This window comes from Mustela nigripes, chromosome 1 (assembly GCF_022355385.1).
Source record: "Mustela nigripes isolate SB6536 chromosome 1, MUSNIG.SB6536, whole genome shotgun sequence".
NCBI lineage: Eukaryota > Metazoa > Chordata > Mammalia > Carnivora > Mustelidae > Mustela > Mustela nigripes.
Window position 1 is genome coordinate 1,210,217 of NC_081557.1, and position 24,395 is coordinate 1,234,611.

Below are 24,395 nucleotides of genomic sequence, written 5' to 3' on the forward strand. Positions count from 1 at the left end.
GACTGGGAGCAGCAGGGCTTGCAGCAGCTGGACTGGGAGCAGCAGGGCTTGCAGCAGCTGGACTGGGAGCAGCAGGGTTTGCAGCAGCTGGACTGGGAGCAGCAGGGGACACAGCAGCTGGACTGGGAGCAGCAGGGCTTGCAGCAGCTGGACTGGGAGCAGCCACAGGAGCCACAGCCCCCCTTGCAACCTCCACAAGAGCCACAGCCCCCCTTGCAGCCCCCACAGGAGCCACAGCTGGAGCAGGAACAGGCTGGCACACAGCAGCACACGGGCTTGCAGCAGCACACGGGCACACAGCAGCCGGAGCCACAGCCCCCACAGCCGGAGCCACAGCCCCCACAGCCGGAGCCACAGCCCCCGGAACAGCCACAGCAGCTCATGGTTCTGGTGGGTTGAGGGTGGAGCAGGTCAGAGGAGCAGGTGCAGAGGACAGTGCTCAGGTGTGGGGCCTCCTGGGCCGGGGCCCTTTATACACCTGCCCAGGGTCAGCTGAGATGCTGGACACACGGTCACTTCCTGGTTCCTGTTGTGCCACTCTCCCAGGGAAATCGTATTTGTTTGTTTGTTTTTCATCTGAAAATAACCTCAGTGCTGTTTTTGCACTTTTCCTTCAGTCCACCGTTTCCCCTCATGTGCTCCCTGACAGACGGGAAAGCTGTCCGTCCGTGTGTCCGCGGAAGGTGATGGGAGCAGGGCTCTTGGCTTGGAGGCCGGGCTCATCTCAGCGACCTGTATTGGTCCCCTGGGGCTCCAGAGCAGGCGGCCACAGGTGGAGGGCTTGACAGCAGACGTTCCTGCTCCCGCAGCCTGGAGGCTGCAGGTCCTCGGTGGAGTCAGCAGGGTCGTGGGCTCCCTGAGGCTCTGCGGGAGGATCGGTGCTGCCTCTTCCGGCTCCTGGGGCTGCCGGCATCCTTGACGAGCCCTGCGTCGCGCTGGAGCCTGACCCCTCTTCACGTGGCCTTTCTCCCCGTGCGTCTGCACCTCACCTCTCCTCTTTGCTCTCACGAGGACACCGGCCTTCAGTTAGGTCGTCACCTTGTCCGGGACAACCTCAGCCTGGGTCCGCCTGCAAAGACCTGATGTCCCAATGAGGGCGGATTCTGAAGTTCCAGAAGGACACGGTTCAATCCCCTGCACTGTCTCATGACGTTCCTGACGTCGCCCCTGGTGCCGCCCTGACCGTGAAAGCCCAGGGACTGTCCACAGAAGGCACAGGGGATGGAGTCCAGGGAAATGCTCTGGACCGGTCAGTCCTGTCCTGCCTGTCGCCTCTGGGAAGAACAGGACTGAAGGTCAGGACAGGACCCAGCACTAGGATTTAACTCAGGATCAGGAAAGGACCCAGGGTCAGGATTGGGTTGAGAATTAGAAAAGGACTTAGGGTCAGGATGGGACCCAGAATCAAGATAAGACTCAGAATCAGAACACTACTCAGCAGTGCCTGGGTGGCCCAGTTGGTTAAGGTCTAACTCTTGGTTTTAGCTCAGATATGATCTCAGGGTCCTGACATCAAGCCCCACGTTGGGATCCCTGCTTAGTTCTGCTCCTCCTCAGCTCATTCTCTCTCTCCCTCTCTCTCTCTCTCTCTCTCAAATAGATAAATAAATAAATCTTTTTGAAAAAAAAAAAAAAGAGCAGTACTCAGGGTCAGTACAGGACTCAGGACCCGTGGGGACAGGAGTCAGGATCAGGACAGAAGTTAGGACCAGGTTAAGACTCAGCAATTAGAACAAGACCCAGAATCAGAATAGGACTGAGGATCAGGATGGGACCCAGATAATGAGCTGGGGTCCCCTTCTGGACTTCTAGGACCCGGGGTGTCTGCACCCAGTTGGGCACATGCATTAGGAGAGGTTCCCAAAATGTCCCACTGAACTACCAACACAACAGTGGATCCTACCCTTTGTGATGGGAAACTCCTCAATGAACAACTTAAAATTTTTTTAAAAAATTATTTGGCAGAGAGAGAGAGATTGAGAGAGGGAACACAAGCAGGGGGAGTGGGAGAGGGAGAAGCAGGCTTCCTGCTGAGCAGGTAGCCTGACGTGGGTCTTGATCCCAGGACCCTGGGATCACTACCTGAGGCAAAAGCAGAGGCTTAACCACTGAACCACCCAGATGCCCCAATAAACAGCTTTTATTTAATAGCATGCATCCCTGAAATAGGTGAATTTCTGTAATATGCATATGATCTATCCAGTCATATATTGCATGTTAGCTAATTTTTTCATATTTTTGAAGCTGAAACACAAATAGGTTTTAATATGCTTTTCTGTGATCCATGTTGGGGACCACACTTGTAGACCCATTCTTAAGTACTTGTGGTTCATATACTCCTCTTTAAAATTCAAATGAGGGTCTCCTTAGACAAGTCGATACATATGCACATAAACATAGAATTGTGTGTAAAATTTTTAAGAATTCCTATAGGACCTGATGTCCACCTGTGGTCTGTAGATCCGGTTGGGAACCCACTAGAACAGGAGGCTCTAAGTGAACCTAGATAGTTCCTGTGGACTTCCCATGAAGCTTGAAGGATTGGTTGTGTGGGTTTTCTCACCTCTCCCAAAGTAAGAGGAAAGCAAACATGACAGGGCAATATGGTGTCAGGTGGTGAACGGCTAAGTGATTTATGTGACCAAGGAAAGGTCACCTGAAGACCGAGGACAGGGCTTTAGATGAGAATACCAACAACGTAGTGATTCCCTTGGAATGAACTGACGGTGTGTGAATCGGAGGAGAGGTCATAAAAGGCAGTGTGGTCCCTTTCACTACCCCTGCCAGGGGAGGCCAGATGCCATGTCACAGCCTACAGAGAGGCCCGCGTGGTGAAGAACCGAGGCCCATAGCCACGTGGGGCGCCATCTTGGAAATGGCTCTTCCAACCCCACTCAAGCCTTCGGATGACGCAGCCACCACTGATGCCTTGCTGAGAACCTCAGGAGAAATCCTGAGCCAGGACCACCCAGGAAAATTTAGAGCTTAAGAGAAAAGAATGGAAACAAGGCAAGCATTCAAATAAAGGTGTGAGAAAAAGCACAGGATGAAACTAAAATAATAAGAAAGAAGCAGAGGAAAAATAACGGTGAAGCAACAGGGGATGCTGCATCTTTGGAAAAACAGAGGAGACAACTGTCTGAGAACCGGGCCACGGGAGAGGAAGCAAGATGCACACGAGCAAGACACAACCTGAGCAAAGTTAAATCATGGACACGTAGCAGATCTCACAAGAAAGGAATCTGGGGAGAAAATCTGCTGGAAATTTGGAATCTAGAAAAAACGGACACCTTTCCAAAATAAAATGAAATAGTAAAATCCACATGAAAAGACCTTGAAAGCTTGAACCGACCAATCTCCCTGAAAGTCAGTGAAATTTTCACCAGAAATCCTGAGCCCTGGAAAGCCCCAGACGCAGATGACTTTACCGATGAGGTCCCACAGCCCCCCTGCAAATGCTGGGGTGAGCTGGAAGGCAGCTGAGCACGCCCTCTCATGCCGCTTTTACCACTGTCATTTCAGAATCCCGCAAAGCACAGTAAGACAGAGGAAAATCGTCAATCCGCTTCAGTGTGAATGGAACTGCACAATTTCTAAACCAAATACAGGAACGATCAGGTCGGTCCTTGAAAGCAGCCAGTCATAGTCAAGGAGGGCTTATTCTAAGAAAGCTAAGGAATTCTAAGAAAAGAATTCACACGATCAGCTCAGCAGGTGTGAAGAAAAGGGTCCATGAGCAACTTATGACTTTTCTGCCCAGAGGTGGAGAGACAGAAGAATCTCCCTTAAAAACTCGATCAAGTCTGTCTGTCCAATCCCCACAGCACCCCTGACGGTCACTGCAGAAAGTTCAGACACGTCCTTCTACATTCACGTGTGAGACCAAGATGTGGTCCGTCGTGACTGTGGGCAAAGAAAAGCGGACAATCGGCACGGGACACGTCCATCTCCGAAGAAAAGCAGCCAGAATGGGTATTGAGAAAATCAGGATAAGAGAGCTGAGCCAGGTCGCAGAACTCCTGCTCAAAGCTCCCAGAGCAATTGCTCTTGTCGCTCAAGTCACAAAAGTCGCAGAACTCCTACCACGAGGTAGGACACGAGAGGGACGTTTCCACAAGGAGAACAGAAGTGCTGGCGCCCGGGACACCCAGCCCTGGCGTGAGCCCTCCCCTGACAGCAACGTGGCAATGGAAAGAAGAGTGTCCCCAAACTAATCTAAGTGCAATTCTAACAGTCCCGGAAGGTCACGGGAGAATTGTTCCTAACTCTTGAATTACGTGGGAGAATCAGGCTTCACGGATCACGAGGAAGGGAGAGCCCACCCATCACCTGGGCGATAAATCAGGGCAGGGCAGCGTTGGGGCGGGCCGGGAGAAGGGGGATGGCGGGGGTTCGGGCCCCGATGGAGAGCGTCGCGAATCAGGGACAACAATGACAGGGGATCCCACGGCACCCCCTCCGTGTCGGGAGACCCTCTGAACGCTTGCTGCGTGGTGCTGGCTTGAGCCCGCCCACAGACCTCAGAGGTGGGTCCCGGCACGGAGCCTCCGTCCAGGTGACCAGACCCAGGCACCCCTCGGCTCTCACCGGAGCCGGGGTCACGGAGGAGCCGTGAGCCCTGCTCACAGGGGCCGGTTCGTGGACAGGCCGGTTGCAAGCACGGATGGTGTCCAAAACGGGGAGAATAAACAGAACGAGGCATGTGCTTACGCGAGCAAACTGCATATCAGAGAAATCGCGGGCTGGACTGATGTAAAGAAACGCGGCTTAATTAGAAAAATGCAGGGCTCAGCAGGCGGGGCCGTGTCCATCTGCAGCCGGCCTCCGGGCCGGTTTGAAAATAAGAACATGAACACGACCCTCCGTGTATTTCAGGAGGGACCCCCCCGCGTGGGTATGTCTGGGCTGCGGGAGTGGGTGCTGTTTCAGAGGAAGGAAGGGACGTGCGGAAATCTAGGGGCGCTTCAGCCTCCCGCCCCGGCCGAGAGGCAGCGCGGCAGCCGCCAGCCGCGAACGAACAAGAACCGATGTTCAAAGGAGCTTGTGATCCTCGCCGACTCTAATCCCCGTGCTCACTGGGAAGATAGAGGGAGAGTCAGAACAGGGGAGAAAGGTCCTGTTGTTCGTAACCCACACCCACGGATTACATGTCAGGCCTCTGCTGAGGCCGCCCGGGCTCATCCCTCCGCCCCCGGCGCCGGTCCCAGGCCGATGGCCTCCAGTTCTGGTGGATCAGGGCGCCCGGGGGTGCTGTGGGCTCGAGCATGTTTGGGGCTGCCTGCCTGTCCTCTCTCGCCGGGGTGGTGCTCTGTGGAGACACACACATCCCAGGGGAAAGCTTTGCTTTTATCAGGTGTTTGGAGACAGTGCTCCAGTGTGTTTGGGCTTGGGACACTCCAAGAGACATCTGGGACCAGCCAGACGCCCGCACCCACCTCGCCCCACGCCACAGAGGGCTGGGAATCTGCTGTTTTGGCAACATTTTCGGGGCTAATCTTTGGAATTCTGTAACTTGATAATCCTATGTCTTAGTCGGCGGTGTTCTGGCTTCATTTTTCCCAGAACGTGTCACTCTTTTTTTTTTTTAAAGATTTATTTATTTACCTTATAGAAAGAGAGCGTGGGGAGGGGGAAGGAGAGATAGAATCCCAAGCAGACCCGAGGGGCTCGATCTCACGACCCCGAGATCGTGACCCAAGACGAAATCAAGAGTCTGATCCGTCGACCGAGCCGCCCGGGCGCCCCGGCACATCCCTCGTTCAGGCTGCGGAAGGCCGCCTATATTTTTAGCCTGGTTCAGCTCCACTGAGCGAGGCCTGCACCACGTTTCAGGGGCCTCCGCTTCCGCCGGGCCCTGTCTCCGGGCTCCCACGCGCACCGGGGCTTCCCACGCCTTCCCTGGTGTCCGCTCTCCTGCTCCGAGCCATCCCGGGGGGCTGCGGGCCCTGCTTCCCTTGTGCCGTCTGCCGGGCTCCCTGGCGCCCGGCCCCTGCTCCCCTGCCTCTGCCCGGGCTTCCTTTTTCAGATTCTTAATGTATTTTCGATTCTTTATTTAAATTCAATGTAGTTACCACGTAGCATGTCACTGGTTTCAGGAGTCGCGTTCAGGGGTCCAGCAGTCGGGGTTAAGCCGCAGTGTTCGTGACACCACGTGCCTCCTTCGTGCCCGTCACCCAGTCACCCCAGGCCCCCCCAGCAGCGCTCAGTGTGTTTCCTAGAGTTACGGGTCTCTTATGGCTTGTTTTCCTCTGATTTTATTTTTCCTTCCTTCTCCATGTTCATCGGTCTCGTTTCTCACAATCCACAGCAGTGAGATCACGCGGTCTTTGTCTTTGTCGGACTGACCCGTTTCCCTGAGCGTAATGCCCTCTAGTTCCGTCCGCAACAACACGTCTCCCAGGGCAGGGAAACAAAAGCAAAAATGAACTCTGGGGACTTCATCAAGATAAGAAACTTCTGCCCAGCAGAGGAAACAGTCAACAAAGCGAAAAGGCAGCCCACAGACGGAGAAGACATCTGCGGAGGGTCTCAGCAGGGAAAGGGCTGGTACCCAGGACCTAGAAAGAGCTTGTTAAACTCAGCCTCCACCCCCCGAAGAAACCCAGTCAAGAAACGGGCAGAAGTCACGAAAAGATCTTTCTGCCAGGAAGGCAGACACATGGCGCCAGACCCATGAAAACATGCTGGGGTCCTCGCGTGCCCCCACCTGGGGCTCCCGGTTTCGGTTCCGGTCATGATCTCAGGGTCCTGGGCCTGAGCCCGCTTCCTCCTCCCTCTCCTCCTGTCTGCTGCGCTCTCACACTTTCTCGGCAATAGCTAACTGAAGACCTACCTAAGTGCATACATCCAACCCGAGCTCCCACGTGGGCGGCCGTGGAAAGCAGAGCGTGTTGTTCGAGGAAACTCATCTCCTCTGTATGTAAATTATGTCTCAAAGCAACAGAGAATGCAAAGAAAACACAATTTGTAAGAAAGTAAAAAAAAAAAAAAAAAAAAATCACCCTCACTGAAAAGAAAGTAAAGCCATAAATGCGGTGCCCTTTTCCAACTGGGACACCCACGAGACGAGAGGAGGTCACCCCGACACACTTGGCGTCTCGGCCGCCCCGTAGCAGCCGGCACCGGGCGCCGTGCGGGGGCCCGCGCAAGCCGAAAGGCACAGTCGGCCGTGCTCGCCCGTGTTTGCAGACGGGTCAGAGCTAGCAAGTCCCCTCCAGTTAAGCCTCTTTCATGACATGGATGAAAATTTGGCAAAAATACGAAAACCAGGTTTACGTAGAAAATTTTAAAATGTAAAATGAAATGGAGCCATCTAAGGAGAACGGTAAATTGGGTGAATCAACCGGAATGTCCCCATTGTGTGATGAGATTACTGGTTCCTTTAACATTTTCCCTTATGTTTTGAGTCTCTTTCTTGGCACGGCCAGCTTGTGTTCCGGGAGCAGCAGTGTCGCAGTGCGAGGGCTACTGATCATGCGGAGACATGGCTGGGCCGGTGGGAGGCGTTTGCTGGGGGAAGGGGACCTTCTGAAAACCCATCCTCAGCACGTCGCCTGGGAAGGCGGGGAAGACAGGTGGTCGCGGCACTGACAGCCCCGGCCATGGGGAGCAGGTGCCCGGGGACCGCCGGCAGGTGTATAAAGGGGTCCCGGCCCAGGAGGCCCCGCACCTGAGCACTGTCCTCCGCACCTGCTCCTCTGACCTGCTCCACCCTCAGCCCACCAGAACCATGGGCTGCTGTGGCTCCGGCTGCTGTGTGCCCGTGTGCTGCTGCAAGCCCGTGTGCTGCTGTGTGCCAGCCTGTTCCTGCTCTAGCTGTGGCTCCTGTGGGGGCTTCAAGGGGGGCTGTGGCTCCTGTGGCTGCTCCCAGTCCAGCTGCTATGTCCCCTGCTGCTGCCAGTGCAAGATCTGAGGGTCTGGACAGCAGTGTCAAGTGGCCCGTGCCGATGCGGGGGCCCCACTCCCAGCCCACTGCTCTGGGGCTCTTTGACTTCACGCTCTGACTTCACCATCTGCACCCCAGCTTGGGCAACACGTTCTCAGGATGAACAGGACCCCGGGACCCCCTTCTCAGTGACGGGGCCTCCACTTGGCTCGTCTCCCTCCAGGGCCCTCCCTCTCTCCCCTCACCCAACTGAAGACCCAAACTGGCCGACAGAGGCCCTCGAGGCAGCTCGGACTCCTGGGACCCTGAGAGCGGCCCCTCCTCTCAGGAGCTGGAATGACCCTCTGGCTCCCTGTATGTCAAAGCCTGATCCCAGGCTTCCAAATAAACAGCTGATAAGCAGAACTCTCTGCCCTCCCTTCCTCTCTGTGGCCCCCGGAGCAGCCTTTCCCAGCCCCGTCCGCAAGTCCGCTCCGCCTCTCCTGCCCTCATCTCCTTCATGATCTAAATCTGACATTTATGGGTTTCTGCCCTCTGCCCCCATGGCGTCAGGCTCTGAGGGTCAAGTGTGGAATAGAGCTCCACCGTCTGGAGGGGGGGGGCTGGGGCTGGCGGCTGCGAGACGGGGGGCGGCGGGGGCGGGCCGCCGGGGGGGGGGGGGGGGGGGGGGGTTCCTGGAGGCTGAGACTCTTCAGTGGAAGAGAGTCGGTGGCGACTGTGCCGGAGAGGAACCTCCGGGAGCCCCTGGGGCTCGGAGGAAGCCATAGGGAAGTTGCTGAAAGAGTCCAAGTTTTACCCCTAACGTAGCCGGGTTCCTCGGAAAGACCCAGGATGGACGGACGGGACGTCCTGGCCTCCAGACTGTGCCAACAGTCTGCGGCCTATGCCCCCAGGGGGCACTTGGTTTCCGTGGCCCCAGGGAATGTGTGCAGTGGCCTTGGGAGCCTTGAGGGGGTCCACATGGAAACTGGGTGCTTCCACGGTTGGTGGCGGGTCCAGAGGCCACGCCCCCAGGACTCCCCAAGTCCACAGCGTTGGCCCAGGGGCGGGCCTCGGCCTCTGCCTCTGGCTCTGGCTCTGTTGCGAGCCCCGAGCGCCGCCCGGGACCGGGTCCCAGGCCCGAGAGCCCCAGGGATGCTGACCCAGGGGCCACAGCCACCTTGCGATGCCCACGGGTGGTGGCAGCCGTGTCTGTGGTCCGTCCACGTGGCTCAGCAGCGAGCGTGGCTTGGATCCCGGGACGCCGCTACGCCGGCGAGACCCCACAGCGGGGCCGCCGAGGGGAGGGTGGGGAGCTGCCGCCTCCCGCCTCTAGGCCCTGGCTGGGGGCACGCGGGGACAGCACCTGAGCCCACCGGGACCCGTCTGTGGTGGCTCCGGAGAGCCATGAGAGGGGTCGCCCACACTTGCCGCCCTTCTTCCCAGCTTGATGGCAGTGTTCCCCCGATGGCTTCTCTTCACCTGGAGCTGGGTCCCCGACACCCACCGCCTGCCGTACCCCTGCCTCCAGAAGCTCCCGGGCACGCAGGCCCCGAACAGGTGCTCCCTGCAGGGGCCGTGCAGACTCTGGAAACCCTTCCATGCCACGCCCGCCCCTCTGCCTGCCCCCCAGGCCTTGCTCCCACCTCTCTGACCACCTTTCTGCTGGTCTGCAGCGGCCACCCCCAGGTCAGGCCTGCCCCTTGGTGTCCGGCCCCACTGTGGCCCCTCCAAGCCACACTGGTGTTTGCTATCCGGTCGTGGGAGCCACTTCCCCCGACCCCGCAGGAGAAGTCACTAATGCACGCGCTTGAGGAGACACACGAGGTCGGCGGCAGCTGTGACCCGTCGACCAGAAAGTGTCTGATCAATTGGGGTTAGGTTGAGCATCACAGGAAAACACGACAGTGATGAACCATAGACCATTTCTTCTAGGAAACAGCAGTGGAGAGAAGCCGGCTGGGTGGTCTCGGAACAGGGGCAGAAACCCAGGGACAGCCAAGGAGGGGTCTCCAGGTGAACGCAGCGGACAGGGAGCGCAGGCGGTGTTTGGAAGGAGTTCACAGAACCGGAACACTGAGGCCGGCGGGACAGTACCGAAAGTGAGAGCAGAGGGTGAGTCACCATCCTCGAGGACACGTGGCACCTCTGGGCTTGGAAGGGAAGCATTTGCTGGGGAGGCATTTGTTAACACCGCCCCTCGTGGGGGGACGACCCAGGGAGTCCGCTGCAGGACTGGCCTGCGGAGCAGGGCCTCTGTCGTTCTGGCCGCTGCTCTGGGTCAACCGCAGTGCCCCGCACATGGCAGATACTGGATGACTTCGCGGAAGGCGTGCACGGGTCGTGTGCCCCAGGCCTGCTGTGGACGTGGTGTGGTTCAGTGGCCAGACTTTGCTCAGGGGGGACGGCTGGAGGCGGCCGGCCGGCAGGGGGCGCTGCTGACCAGGAGATGCCGGCGGAGCCCGAGGCTCAGGGAGATTCCCGGCCGAGTCCCTGCCCCAGACCCTGGTGACCACGCAGGCATGGCAGTCTCCAAAGGGACCCCCTTCCTCCCTCTCCCCCTCCTGCTCCCACCCCTACTTCTCATGCTCACGCGCTCTAGCCCCAGGGTGGGTCCTCTGACGCGGCCTCAGCCCGCAGGGCCCTCCGGCCTCCCCGAGAAGCAGTGACTCCTGAGCCGACACCCTGGGCCCCACAGACCCCACCACCCCCATCTCCTCCACCCCTCCACCCCCACGTCCCCCAAAAGGATGAGGGGAAACGGGGACTGGGAACATCGCCAACAGCCCCCCTGCAAGGCTGCCCCCAAGTCCAGGTTGGGATTTCAGGAGCAGCGGGACCCCCTGCCCCCGCGTCCACCCGAGGCTTCGCGACTCCTCCTGTCTCTTCAGGGGTTTGTTAACCTCCGTCTGCTTCCCTTGCTCGGGTATTGGCCCACTCACGGCCCCAGGGCCTTCGCAAGTGAAACAAAGCCCCAGCCTACACCCCGCAGCGGGGGACGGTCTTCCTTACGCGCAGGACGTCACATGCAGAGGGACCCCGGCTCCTCCTTGCCTATCCCGGTTGCTGAGACAATTCCTGGAGTCTCTTCCCGCGCAGGGGCTGAGGCTGAAATGCAGATTGTGGGGCGGCTGTGAGGTCAGGCACGGCCTGAGCCCCTGGGGGCTGCCGAATGCAGGTTAGAGGGCTGCGGGGTGCACCCCCCCCCCCCGTCCACAAGGCCTGAGAGAGGTGCCCCTGTCCTGGGCCTCCGGGTCGTTCAGCGGTGATCTCAGGAGGGAGCCTTAAGGCAGAGGCCTTAACCCACGGAGCCCCCCAGGCGCCCCTCGTGAATAGAGTTGAACATTGAAACACCAAGATGGGGATTTGCCGCAGGGACTGTCCTATGCGTCATATGTTCAGAGGGACTCTTGGCTTCCATCGGCCAGATGCCAGGAGGCCCGCACACTTCAAGTCGTGGCAACTGAAAGTGTCTCCAGGTAGTGCCCAATGTCCTCGTGGGGCAAAATTTCTCCCAGCTGGAAGCCAAAGCATCATAAAAATTTAATATCTATGGCTGGAAATGAACAATCCTGTCTGATTTTTTAAATCTACAAAATCAAACTATATGTTGAAATATTAAACATTTTGTCCTAAACTCAGAAACAAGACTTGGATGTGCCTAATCACTCGGTTGGTTAAGTGTTGATTACACAGCCCAGCCAGTTCAATAGGCGAGGAAAAGAAAGAACACCACACATATTGGAAAAGAGGAAATAAAATCGCTCTGCTTAGTAACATGATTTTTAACGTGTGAAGTTCCAGTACTTCTATTAAAAAGTTGATATAGCAATACAGATGGAACAGAGTCCATAAAAAATTATGTTTTGATGACAAGCAACAATCTCTTAAAAATTAAGTTTAAGACAGATCAAATACAATTTTAAATTATAAAATATTTAAAAAATCAATTACTTAGGCAAAAAAAAAAACTAAAAAAGAACAAAGAAAATTACAACCTATTGATCTAAGTAAATAAAGCCAAATACTGTATTTATGGGCTTGAAAAGTCACATTTAGGGGCGCCTGGGTGGCTGAGTGGGTTAAAGCCTCTGCCTTTGGCTCAGGTCATGATCCCAGGGTCCTGGCATCGAGCCCCGCATCGGGCTCTCTGCTCAGCAGGAGCCTGCTTCCTCCTCTCTCTCTGCCTCTCTGCCTACTTGTGATCTCTGTCAAATAAATAAAATCTTTAAAAAAAAAAAAAAGTCACATTTATAAAGATGTCAATTCTTCCAAAACTTAATATGTGGAATCCACGTCATTTGTATCAAAATCCCAGAAAGTAAATTTTGCTGACGTTGATAAGCTGATTCCAAAATTAAATGGAGATTCAAAAGACCCAGAAAAGCCGCAGCAGTCTTGAAGAACAAAGCTGGTTTGCTTCGCCACATATCTAGCCTGGTAGGAAGCGAGAGTATCTGGGAGAATGTGGCGCGAGGGAAGGTTCAAATGTATAGAGGTACACGCGGCTGCGGCTATGGTATCGGACGGCACGCGGTGTCCGGTTCTAGTTTTACATATTGTACGACAACCTTATTATGACCACGGTGATGGTTGGTGCAGTGTGCAGTGATGGTTTGAGATCAAGAGACTACCCGGATTTCGGGAAAGGTAGCTGACCCTCACCTCGTACCATACGCAGAAGTAATTCTGGATGCATTGCATTTCCAGGTGTGAAAGATGGAAAACAGCGACACTTGTATAGGAAACCTAGAGCCATTTTGTGATGCTCCGCATTCTCCTGAGGCGTACCATGTAACAGTTTGTGGCATTTAATTTTAAGAAATCTGCCGTTATAGGAAAGCTTCAAGGAAATGAAAAGCAGGCAGAAGAGTTGGAGAAGATACTGAGAAAGCATGTATTTGATGAAGAACTAGTATCAGGATCTTGTGAATAAGTTAAATATAATAATCATAATAATGACTCTCATGGGTCATTTTTAAAAGACACATGATCCAAGAGAAAAATCAGCAAATGATTTGAACAGACGTTTCACAAAGAAAATAGCCAAATGGCTAAACATAGTAAACACTGCTCAGATTCATGAGTCATCAGGAAAGTACAGAATTAGTCACAATGTGCTACTACCACGTGCTGGTAAGGATGTAGGTCAGCTGGGGCTCTTGTGCATTGTTGGAAGAAGCACAACTTGGCACAATTACTTTTTTTTTAAGACTTCATTTATTTATTAGAGAGAAAGAGAGCACAAGCCACGGGCAGGGGCAGAGAGAGAGGAGGAAGCAGACTCCTCACTGAGCAGGGAGCCCGACTAGGGGCCTGATCCCAGGACCCCGGGATCAGGACCTGAACCAAGGGTTTAACCGACTGAGCCACCCACGTGTCCCTGGCACAATCACTTCTGAAAGGGATTTCCTTATGATTCAGCAAACCCACTCTGGTTATATACCCAACAGGAATGAATGCTCTTGTCAACCAAAAAACCATGCAAAAACTTCCAAAGCCATCGTATTCCTAAGACTCAGAACCGGACGCACCTCATATGTCCGTGAAATACAGAGCAGATAAGTAAACCGAGAGGTATTTGTGTGATGGAACTCTACGTGTCAAGTAAAAGAAGGAATTGCCACATACAAGCGTGGGGACCAACTTCACAGTCCTGAACATTGAACCCATTAGCCAGTCACAAAACAATGTATCCTGCATGAGTCCACACTTAGGACTGACCAAACAAGACGACATTAGCCTGTGGTGATGCAGGTGAGAAGAACGGTTGGGTCTGAAGGCTTTACGCGAGAGGAAACAGGTGGGAGCCTCACACTCGTGGGTCATTTCAGCAGATGCATCGCTCAGCAGAGCCATGCAAACTGCCAGAAAGAATAATATAAAAATACTAGAGATTGGAAACACAGCAACAGAAATAAAAACGCCCCCAAAGGGCTCAAACTGAAATACAAAGAGCGAAAAAGAAAACCAGCTCATCCAGGAGCCGCGCGATAAACCAAACAACCCACAGGCAGCTGGAATCCCAGCTGCTTAAAAGAAGAAAAGGAACAGAGGAGGCGGAAGAAACAGTGGCTGAGGATTTGCCAAAATCAAGGATAGTTACCGCACCAGTTCGGAGAATCCCGGTCATGGCTCAGACCGACACACGCACGCGCGCGCACACTGTGGCCAATCGTATTTAACTTGCTGAAAGCCCGTGACCATGGGAAAATCCCGCAGACCGCGAGCGCATGAGAACCACATCACCTGTGGGGCAACGTGGATGAGAATTAGAGCAGGGCTCCCGCCAGAAACCACGCGAGGGAGAGAACGGGCTGGGGTCTTTGCACTGTTAACAGAAAGGGGCGTCTGGGGGGCTCAGTGGGTTAAGCCGCTGCCTTCGGCTCGGGTCATGATCTTGGGTCCTGGGATCGAGCCCCGCATCGGGCTCTCTGCTCGGCGGGGAACCTGCTTCCTCCTCTCTCTCTGCCTGCCTCTCTGCCTGCTTGTGATCTCTGTCTGTCAGATAAATAAAATCTTTAAAAAAAATGTTAACAGAAAATAACCATCAAGCCAGAATCTATATCCAGTAAGTCTATCCTTCAAAAGTAAAGGAGAAACATTTTCCTGAACAGGTAGAAACAGAGGGACCTTTTTCCAGCCGACCAACCCTATAAGAAATATTTAAAGAAATTCTTCAGGTGGAAGAAAGGTCAGAAGTAGATCAGAGACTTGATTCTACAAAAAGAAGAATGTTGGAAATGGACAAAGTGAAAGTAAAATATTGTCTTTATTTTTGCTTGCTCTACACGATAACCAGCTGCTCACACAGTAATAGGAACACTGAACTGGGTGAGTATAAGTTGGGTAAAATGGGGTGTAGGGCAGCCCCTGAATAGGTGTAGGAGGGAGGGGCCAGGAGCACCAGGGCCTCGCTGCGCACATGAAGCCGTGTAATATTTACCGGTGGACGTAAACCATTTCCAGTGTATGTTGTACACGTTAGGGCAACCCCTAAAAATTGTGTTTTGAAAAAAGAGATATAAATAAGTCAATAGAAGACATGTCATGGAATCATAAAAAATGCTGAACTAAACCTAAAGAAGACAGAAAAAGAACAAAGAAACAGAGGGCAAACATGAAAAATATCAAACGGCCACCCAAAGTCACAGAGTTTGATCTACGCCAGTTGTCGCTGAAATTGTGAATGTTCCGGACACAACAGCCGGAGGCCAGGATTGTCCTGGTGGGTAGAGGCGATGTCCCAAACCCACTTCAGCACTACAGCTCGGCCGGCCGGCGGTGAGGGGCTGGGGAAAGATAGACCGTGTTGACCCTCAGAGGGATGTCACACAACGATAAAGGGGCCAACTCGCCAAGAACACAAAGTGATTGCAAACACTAGGCACATAATAACAGCGCTCCAAAACACAAGAGGCAAAGGCTGATCCGGAAGACCCGCCGTGAGAACAGCCGCGGTCCTCGCCGGCACTCGGCGCTCGGCAGAGGTCAACAGGAGCAAAGAAGACCTGACACCGGCATCGGCAGCTTGACCTAACGACACTTATAGAGCATTTCTCCCAACAATAGGGAAAATTTACTCTCTTTTAACGGTTTTTAAGACTTGAAGTCCAGTGAGCCCTCCACGTTAGCACTGGGGCGGGTGTACGGCACAGGGATGTGACAAGCGTGTACGCTGTGCTGGGCCCCCACAGGCGCGGCCGCCGCCGGCCACCACCCACCGAGAGAACATGCCGTGGCCTGTATCCCCGGGGCCGGACCTTTCATCCCTGTGACTCATTCCCTCCCGGGCTGGAAGCGCGTTCCCCCAACCCCTTCACCCATTTTGCCCCTCGCCCCTTCCCGCCCGGCACCCCCCAGTGTGTTCTCTGTAGTTATGGGTCTGCTTCAGCTTTTTTTACTTGTTTGTTGAGAAAATTCATTCCTGTCAAGCACACATAGACCATTTGCCATGATAGAGCATCTTCTGGGCCATAAAACAAAGCTTACCAGACCTAGAAGAATGCAAATCACATCAAGTATGTGTTGAGCAAGTGGCATCTGTTTCCCGTCACCGGGAGAAGACGTCTGAGCACTTCTGTCCTCTGCCTGCCGTATTGGAATCGCCAAGAAACACACACACAGTCACGTGCTGGATGGGACAATGCTCTTCTCACAGGAAGAGACAGAGCGGGGTCAGTCTCAGCAGCGGCTGTCGGTCCCCCACGGCCAGCTGGTCCCCTCCTGGCAGCTGACGTGGGGCCATTGGCCTGAACGCACCCTTCTTGTGCTGCCGCAGAAGGACCCTGTCCTCGCCCTACAGGGGACCCAGAGAGCAGCAGGTCTGGCCAGACGCCACCAGACACACATGCTTAAGCAGAACCAAGGAACACACAGTGAGTCTGGAACAGGGAAAGAGAGTCACCCCCAAGGTGACGAGACCAGCACAGGCGCGGGGCTCCTTACCCCCAGGAAGACGGCCTCCAGGCCGTGGCCCAACCTCCTGCGGCCACGTGGGGGTCTCACGACTGCCTCTCCCAAAGCAGCAGAATTAACCTTGACATCTGCAGCATGAACCTCTCCCTAGCGAACTGGAAACCAAACCAGACACCTCGGAGTAGCCCAAGTGTCAAAGAGGGAGTCTCAGCGGAAATTAAAAAAATATTTTGAACCTGAGTGACAATGAACGGGCAGCGCAGCAGAGGCCGCGGAGGCCGCGCTTAGCGGGGCCCTTGCATCCCCGGGGGCATCGAGAGGACGGAAAGGCGCCTCATCAGGCAGTGAGCAGGTGCCCCGCGCTGAGCTCTTGGTGGCGAGCCCAGCATCAGGGAGAAAGTGACGAAACCAAGGAAACCGGACGAGAAAGAGAATTGTCCGCGACTCAATAAGCTCCCTGGGGGCCCAGCAAAGTCGGAAAGTCCTCCCCCTCCCGCTTCTCCTCCTTGTCACCATCTTCTTCTTAAATCGTTCTTTATTTACTTACTTATTTGACACAGAAGGGGGAGAGAGCACGAGGAGGGGAGGGGCAGAGGGAGAGGGAGAAGCAGGCTCCCCGCCGAGCAGAGAGCCCCATGTGGGCCTCGATCCCAGGACCCCGAAGTCAGCTGAAGGCAGACGTGTAACCCACTGAGCCTCAGGTGCCCCAAAGTTGAAGGTTTTGAGCATGGCTGACCGTGACCGGCACCGGGCGCGGCAGCAGACGGGCACTGCGGACAGCTCCACGCCCACTGGGGACGGGGCAGTGTCATTCAGGTTCAGCTTCGGTCTCGCGGGGCGCCCGGGACAGCCCAGGGCTCTGCATTCTGCATTCTCACTGCCCTGGTGGGTCTGGGCTTCTGTTTAGAGCCCTCAGTCTTGTCCTGGTTTGCCTGTCACCGGAGCTGGCTCTGGGCAGGCGAGGTCTTTGACTCAGGAGAGACCCCGCAGCCCGCCGGTGCTCCTGTCGGGGGGTCGCTACCAGCTGCCTGCGTGTTGTGGGTCTCAGCCTGGGTAGTGATGCTGGGGATGCCTGGGCCCTCCCGTGCGCCCGCACTACTGGTGGGGGGCCACTAGACGCCTTTTCCCATGGAGGCGAGTGTCATGGCTGGACGGGCCCCAGTGGTCCTTCTCACGATGACAGGACACACTTGAGCTAGAGCCATCAGGGGGCTCTACGGAAGCTTCCTGACTCACAGGCCCTGGAGGGCGTAGGCACATCTGGGGCCACAGGTCAAGGTCGTGGGGAGAGGAGAGGGAGGCAGCATGGACCTCGGTCTCTAATTCTGGGGCTGGGGGTGGGGGCTGAGGGTTCATGGGGTCACTCTTTGTCGGTGTATGAAAGGCATGACAGTGGGACCGGGGCGAGGAGGGAGCAGCAGGGGAATGCAGCCGGGCAGCGCGCTGTCCCGCTCACCCACCGCTTTCTCCCCAGCGGAATTCTGCGGGTAGGCGGCTGGGCTCCTTATCTCGGCCGCCGAGCTGGCGATGTGATAAGCCGGAGGTGGGTGTCTTTGAAGCGGCCGTCAGAGTTGCAGGCCAGGCTCCCCCGGGTCCCCTCCTGCCCCACGGCTCTGGCTCCAGAAGGAAGCCGGGATGACTCAGGGCCGGGCTGTGTCCATGGGGGTCATGCCCCCCAGGTCCGGGGACATCTGGGGGGGGGACCACCCGCTCCGAGTCCTCGCTGGCTCGGACGGCCTGTGCCCAGTCTCTCCGCACTTAGCCGCGTGCATTGCAGAGATTCCACAGGCAGTTTCAAAGGCTCCCGATCTGCTTATCACGTCCCAAGGATGCCTTCTTAACTCCGTGCACATTAAAATACCAAAATCTGGCTGGTTCACTCTGAAGGAAAGTGGGGGGTCGGTGAGCCACAGTGAGACTAAATGTTCAGAGCAGCGGCCTGTCCGCCTTTGAGGCCCCGGCCTCACGCCCCAGACCTGACAGCAGCTCGCGGGGGCTCGGACACAGGGACCCGACTTTTCAGTTGCCTGATGGGTAGAGCTGCAGAGGCCGAAAGCCCTGTCTCCGGGTGGGCCTCAGCAACTTTGTACGACGTTAGGTTTGAAACCTTGTATCTATAGACATTAAGTTTGAAACTTTGTATCTACAGAAACGTATACTTGCTTGGAAATCTGTACTGTCCGGCTCTTGCCGAGAGCCAGTCCCTGCCGCCTGCCGCTTGCTGTCCCTCCGGGGGGGAAGGGGCGCGGGAGGACATGTGCTAAGGGGCAGGAGAGGCGCGGCGGCGTCCCAGGCCTGGCGCACCGGGGACAGTCATGGCCGGGGAAGGAAGCCTCTGTCTTGTGAGGAGGGGTAACCTTTCCGGATTCCTGATTTCTGAATGTAAAAGCGCCCCAAACAATTGTGTTTTAGCTTGAGGTTTTGCTGGTCTCTGAAATGATATAAAAGGTGGTTTGAATTTTGTAGTCCCACTGAATGCGGAAGCGTGGGGAAGGATGACAGACAGACAGGGTTGGGGAGAAGCCCAGCCTCGGTCAGTAACTCAGAGCTCTGGTTGCAGGCGAGCCCAGCTGTCCTCGCTGGCAGTCACGCTGGCCTGGATGCCCACCGGCCCGGGGACAGCCTCTGAGCCCACATTGCGGGTGTGCGGGGGGGGGGGGGGGTGGCGCGCTGCGCCCTCTGGCGGCGAGAAGGCCAGTGCGGTCCGCAAGCCTCCGCGACTCTTGAGCACCAACTCCTGTTTGGGAGAAAGTTCCTTTTGGGGGAAAACCAGAAGCTGCTTGGGTTTGCGGCGGCCGCCCGAGGACCCGGACAGCGATGGGTGGCTCTCTGCATGGCACAGCAGAGGCGTGCGGGCGGTTTCCTGCCTACCAGCCGATGCCCCAGGTTTGCGGTTGTGGCCGAATCCATCAGCGCCTGTTTCCCGTCCCTGGGATGGTGGGGCCACCCCAGCTGCTCCCCTCAGACCCATGTCTTGAGCTCTGTCCTCTCGGGGTCTGTGCCCCTGGCCCACCTCCCAGCTCCTGCAGGTCTCTCCAGGCTGAAGCTCTCCTCCACTGCTCTCAGCAGGGCACGGGCCTCAGACTCATCCTGCCTTCGAGATCACCAGGCCAGAGGCCCGACAAGAAACCCCTGTGGGTGCTATAGCTCGTTAATGATCAGTACAAGACTCCAAGCCGGTTCTAATGCATCAATAATCAGCAGAACCCTGGGAGGGATAGAAAGAGCACACACGGTCCACACAAGGCACATTCAGCGTCGGACGCCTGGGCTCCCAGACGGGCTCATGTCCTGCCACCTGCTTGCAAGCCTGTTTCCAGCGGTCGTAGGTCAGAGCTCACAGGGCTCACCTAGAGTTTCCCTGCTGCTCCGGATCGTGAGAAACAGCACTCTCTCTTTCCTGTTTTGCCAGCGGAGAGCCCACAGTTCAGAAAAAGCACCAAATCACAATATCTAGAGCCCCACCACAGGCCCCCGGGTTCGTCCACTACTGGGTCGGGGGAGGTATTCAGTGGCACCCGACAGATGCGTGCTGCTGGGTTTCCCGAAGGAGTCTGCATTCGGGAGTGCGTCCCAGGCCCAGGCTCCCGCCGCACCCCCACGCTCTCCCCTTACCCTCAGGCACCGTGGCCCCTGCCCGGCCCGGCTCTCGTCCACATGGACCTTCTCACTGTTGTTTCTGCGTGTGCATGAGGGTGGATCCGGGTTCTGCAGAGACACCGGCCGGTGGTGTGTGTATGTGCTGTCGGCACGCAGGCACACTCTCTCCCTCAGTTTACCTCAAGGAATTAGCTCCTAAGACTGTGGGATCTAGCAAACCTGAAGCCCAAAGGGGAGATTGGATTTCCTGATCCCAGAACTGAGCTGTCCTGGAGGCTGGACGGTCCGGTGCAACTGTGGACACAGGTTCTGGAATGGAGACGGGAGAGGAGAGGCATCAGGGCAGAGCCGGCCACCAGATGGCACTGTTGTCCGGCGAAAGAAAGCGGCTCCAGGGCCTCAGGGTCCCGGGAAGGAGTGGCAGGGGACGCTGGCCTGGGGGGTACCCGCCTGGGCGGGCGGGGAGGGCCGTCCACATGGCAGGGCTGCGGGAGATGGGGCAGCGGGCCCTTGGGGAGCTGTGACTGGGTTTTCCCATGAGGTGCTGAGCTGGGCGTCCCCCTCAGAGCAGGCTGACCTGAGAAGCACCAGGTTTTCCTGGAGGCTCATCGTTTGCCTCCTGGGTCAGGATGCTGGGCCCCATCTCCCCAGCCACCTGCCCTGACCCGCCCCCCCCCCCCCGGATGTGCATGCTGTAGGCATTGTCAGTGTGTCCCCTGTCTTTCCTTTTCGCCTGCTCTGTCTGCCCTCAGCCTCTGACCTTCGGTGAGGAGTTGTTGTCCTGAACCCCGAGCTGTGAGTTCAGACAGGACGAACCGGGTACCCCGTCAGCAGGTTTGGAGTGAGCCCACGGAATAGCATCAGGCATCTTAAGGGTCCCCTGGGTCTGTGTCCCTCCCTCCCCCCGGAGGGCAAAAGCATGGGCACCTGGGCAAGAGGTCCCTGGGCCTGTGATAGCCCTTGTCCGCTTGTCTGTTTACCTCGTCTTGAGTCGGTGGCCTGGGACCCCACACCACACAGCTCTAATCGGGCCGTGGCTCTGGCAAGAGGGTGAAGTGAGCTCGGGTCTCTCGTCGGCTCTCGCGGTGTTGGGAAGGAAGCAAGTGCGTGCCGCACAGGGTCCTCCTCGTGCGGCCATCATGCAGCCGGACTCCGAGGCCCAGGCCCTCCCTGGCCGGCCCTAGAGCCCCTGTCCTGCTGTGTGTCCAGCAGCCTACAGAGCCCAGACGCCACGTGCCACTTGCAGCTTCGGCTCTACCCAGGCTGCGCCGTCTCTCAGCTGGGCCTTTCCTGGGCATGGGACCATTAGCCCCGTGCAGACCAGACTCTGGGAAGGGGCTGTGCGGTCATCGGGAGAGGGACCCTGTGCTGGTCTCTGGGTCATGGCCGCTGGGATGTTCACTTCTTTCCTTCGGGCCGTGATCCCTTAGCTCAAAAGCCCACCCGCACCAAACTCAAATTTTGACACATTCGTTATTTTGAAAATTAGCCCAAACAAGCAGACTGTAGCCTTTTTAGTGCCAGCCTGCTTTCTAGGGCCTCACCCGCTCGGGAAATTCTCCTCCTGCGGGGGGGTCTGGCGACTGAGGACGTGATCGCAGGTCGGTGCTGGGCCTGCCCGGAGCTGGGTTTGAGCTGATGGTTGATCATTTGTCATTTTCCCATACCCCCAGCTCTAACCGGTACACGGCCCTGCTGTGCTCTGCCCCCAGGAATCTGGGCTCAGCAGTGTCCAGACAGTTCCATGCCCGTGGAAGGCCACGGCTGTCTGGGGAAGGCCGGTAGGTGTGGGTGCACATTGAGCGAGGGCTGGTCTGCTGAGCTCACCTGTCCCCGGCTGCCGACACGAAGGATCTGGCTCCTTGGTCCTTCGTGGTGGGGAGATGCTACTGGCCCTCACGCGCAGGGTACACCGCAGGGGCGTCCCTGCAAAGATGTAATGGAACCAGTAGGAGAGACAGCTGGTTGCTGGAAAACCAAATGATGTAACGAGTATTCTCTACCTAAACCCCAAAAGCACTTTAGAGAACTTAGTACCCACTTATAACAAAACCCAGGGTCAAACAAAGGCGGGAAGAAGCTGTGCGCTTGGTTTCAGAGGCCAGTGGAAGCGCGATTTAAAACTACGAGACCCAACGTGTCGTCCCTAAGATGAGGATGAAATCAGACTTTCCGGGAGAGTCACCATCACTCTTCATCCCGGTGCTTATGCTGCTGGGCGGGTGCCTTGGGTCTGGGGCTGGTGCTGGTGGGGCTCGTGACGCGTGTGGAAGAAGGGAACAGCCTGCACGTGGGGTGCCCGGGTGGAAGGCTTGTGGCCTGACCTCTTGTTTGCTATTGACAAAGTACTCGTAGACGTTCGAACTCACTCCGACCGCTGGGTTGCCCGGTCAGCCCCAGCCCAAGGGGTTTCTGGACACTTGATGTGTGAAAGCGACCAGAAGGCCTGGCACCGGGACACATAGGTTGTCCTCTCGGCTGTGACAGACTGGACCCCCCGCGCCCCCGTCAACCCAGGATGGATGAGCTCGCTTGCGGCTTCCTTCGCACGTGTGCGACCCCCTGGGCTCTCTGCGATGGCCCCGGCCATCAGCGTTTCTTCTCACACGTGAATTTCCTGTTTACATCATCTGTCCCTGTTTCCACTAGTCCTTTTGTTTTCGTCTTTTTAATTTGAACTGCAGATATCCTCCGGCTCTTCAAGCCCATATTGGATCTCAGTCTTCGCCGAAGCGTGTCTGTGTGATTCCCAAACGCGGATGTCTGCCCCGCCACACTACGTGTCATGGAAACAGCAAAACAATACAAAACAGACGATCTGGAAATAACGTGATTTTCCACCAACTGGGTGATTCTTTCAAGCACGTGACACACCTACGTGAGGGAACATGTGCAACCGTGGGACGGAAGGAGCCGCACCGACACACGCAGCCGAGAGAATTCCTGGTCTGCAGACACACGAGGGGTATCGGCGCACGTGGCCGCCCTAGCTTGCAACACGGCGAGAGTTTGCTCCCAACACCGGCTCACGTCGTCCGCGTTCGGTGGGGACCCGAGGGAGCTCACAGAAGCCCTCCCTCTTCAAGAGCCCATTTGCCACCATGTCACCTCGTAGCCCCAACCGGACCGTCCTTCTGTAAAGACAGCGATTCACAGAGTAAGGGGATCTCGTCGGGCTGCGAGACATCGCCCGCCTGGGACCCTCCCACTCAGTTAAAACAGTTCATAGGTGAATTGGAGACACAGTTTCTAACCGAATAAATAAAAAAAAAAAATAATAGTACAAGAAAGAAAGAAGGAAAGAAAAAGGAAGTGAATGGTTAAAGAGAAAGGCATACATTAAAGAAACAGGAAAGAAAGAAAATCCAGAGATTTTGACAGAACGGAGGGCTGGTGTTCGGTCCTCGACAAGGTCCTGGCGAGTCTGGCTGGCCCGAAGCCGGTGGCCCCGGGGGCTGGAGGCTGTGGGCGCCGCCGTCCCCCAGCGGGACCGAGACGTGTTTCCACGCGCGGGGACAGTGGGACAAGGTAAATACACACGCCTGCGTGTTGTCACCGCACCTGCCATCGCCAGGAGCCCAAGGGGCCGAGTGTGACCAGATACACATTTAACAGAAAGATACAGAGCCACGGCCTCGGGCTTGGACACCAAATTAACTCACTTTATTTATCAGTAAAATATAGGGAAGGAAGGAAAGCCGCACCACGGATCTGTTCTGGGAGATGCACCCCCTGGAGGCCCGTCGCGCCCCGTCCCCTGTGGTCTCATTCACACAGTCCCCAGGAGAAAACCCCATCACAGTCCTCGGTCTAGTCTCCGACACTTTTAGCTTTTATTCTAAGTACAGCGGGAGCCACTGAGGCTTGGAAGAGGGGAGCGCGGGGGGCCAGCTCGGGTTGGTTAGAAGCCCCGTTGCTGCCCTGTGAAGACAGAGGAGGAGGGATAGGGGGACCCGCCAAGTGCCCGGGCGCCTTACAGGTGATGGTGGCTGTGATGGCCGGAGGGGGCCGTCAGCCAGCTCTGAGACTGCATCTTGGAGCAGGAGTGAGCTCGTCCCCAGCAGGACAAGCGGGCCGGCTACTCACCAGGGGCCGGGGGCACCCGCTCCCACGATGCGGGGAGGTGGCCGGACAGTGTGCGGGGACGCACATGTCTGAGAGGCGCCCGGAGTGCCAGGCACAGAGTGGGCTGTGCTCACGCTGTGGGCTCGGGGGTGGTGTCGGCTCTTGGACGCACCGATGACAAGGACAGAAGAGCAGGGACGGGGCCAGAAGGGGGAGGGGGAGAGAACGGAAAGGGGGGGGGGGGAGCAGGAGCAGGAGGGAGCAGTGAGGCCCTGAGGAGCTCCATGCCGAGGAGACCAGGAGAAGCAGCTGAAGGAGGCCGGAGCAGAGAGCCGGGAGCCGGGCCGGAGCAGAGAGCCGGGGGCCGGGCTGGAGCAGAGAGCCGGGAGCCGGGCCGGAGCAGAGAGCCAGGGGCCGGGGGCTGGGCCGGAGCAGAGAGCCGGGGGCC

At 56.6% G+C, this 24,395-nt stretch overlaps 1 protein-coding gene across 1 annotated transcript in view; it reads left to right on the forward strand.

Moving 5' to 3' along the window:
- The window catches only part of LOC132008332 (uncharacterized), an 8,268-nt gene extending 356 nt beyond the window's left edge, over positions 1–7,912 (forward strand). The window contains 3 exon segments of the mRNA XM_059386862.1: positions 1–412; positions 414–487; positions 7,546–7,912. Of these exon segments, the coding sequence (XP_059242845.1) occupies positions 1–412; positions 414–487; positions 7,546–7,912 (853 nt within the window).
- The last annotated feature ends 16,483 nt before the right edge of the window (positions 7,913–24,395 follow it).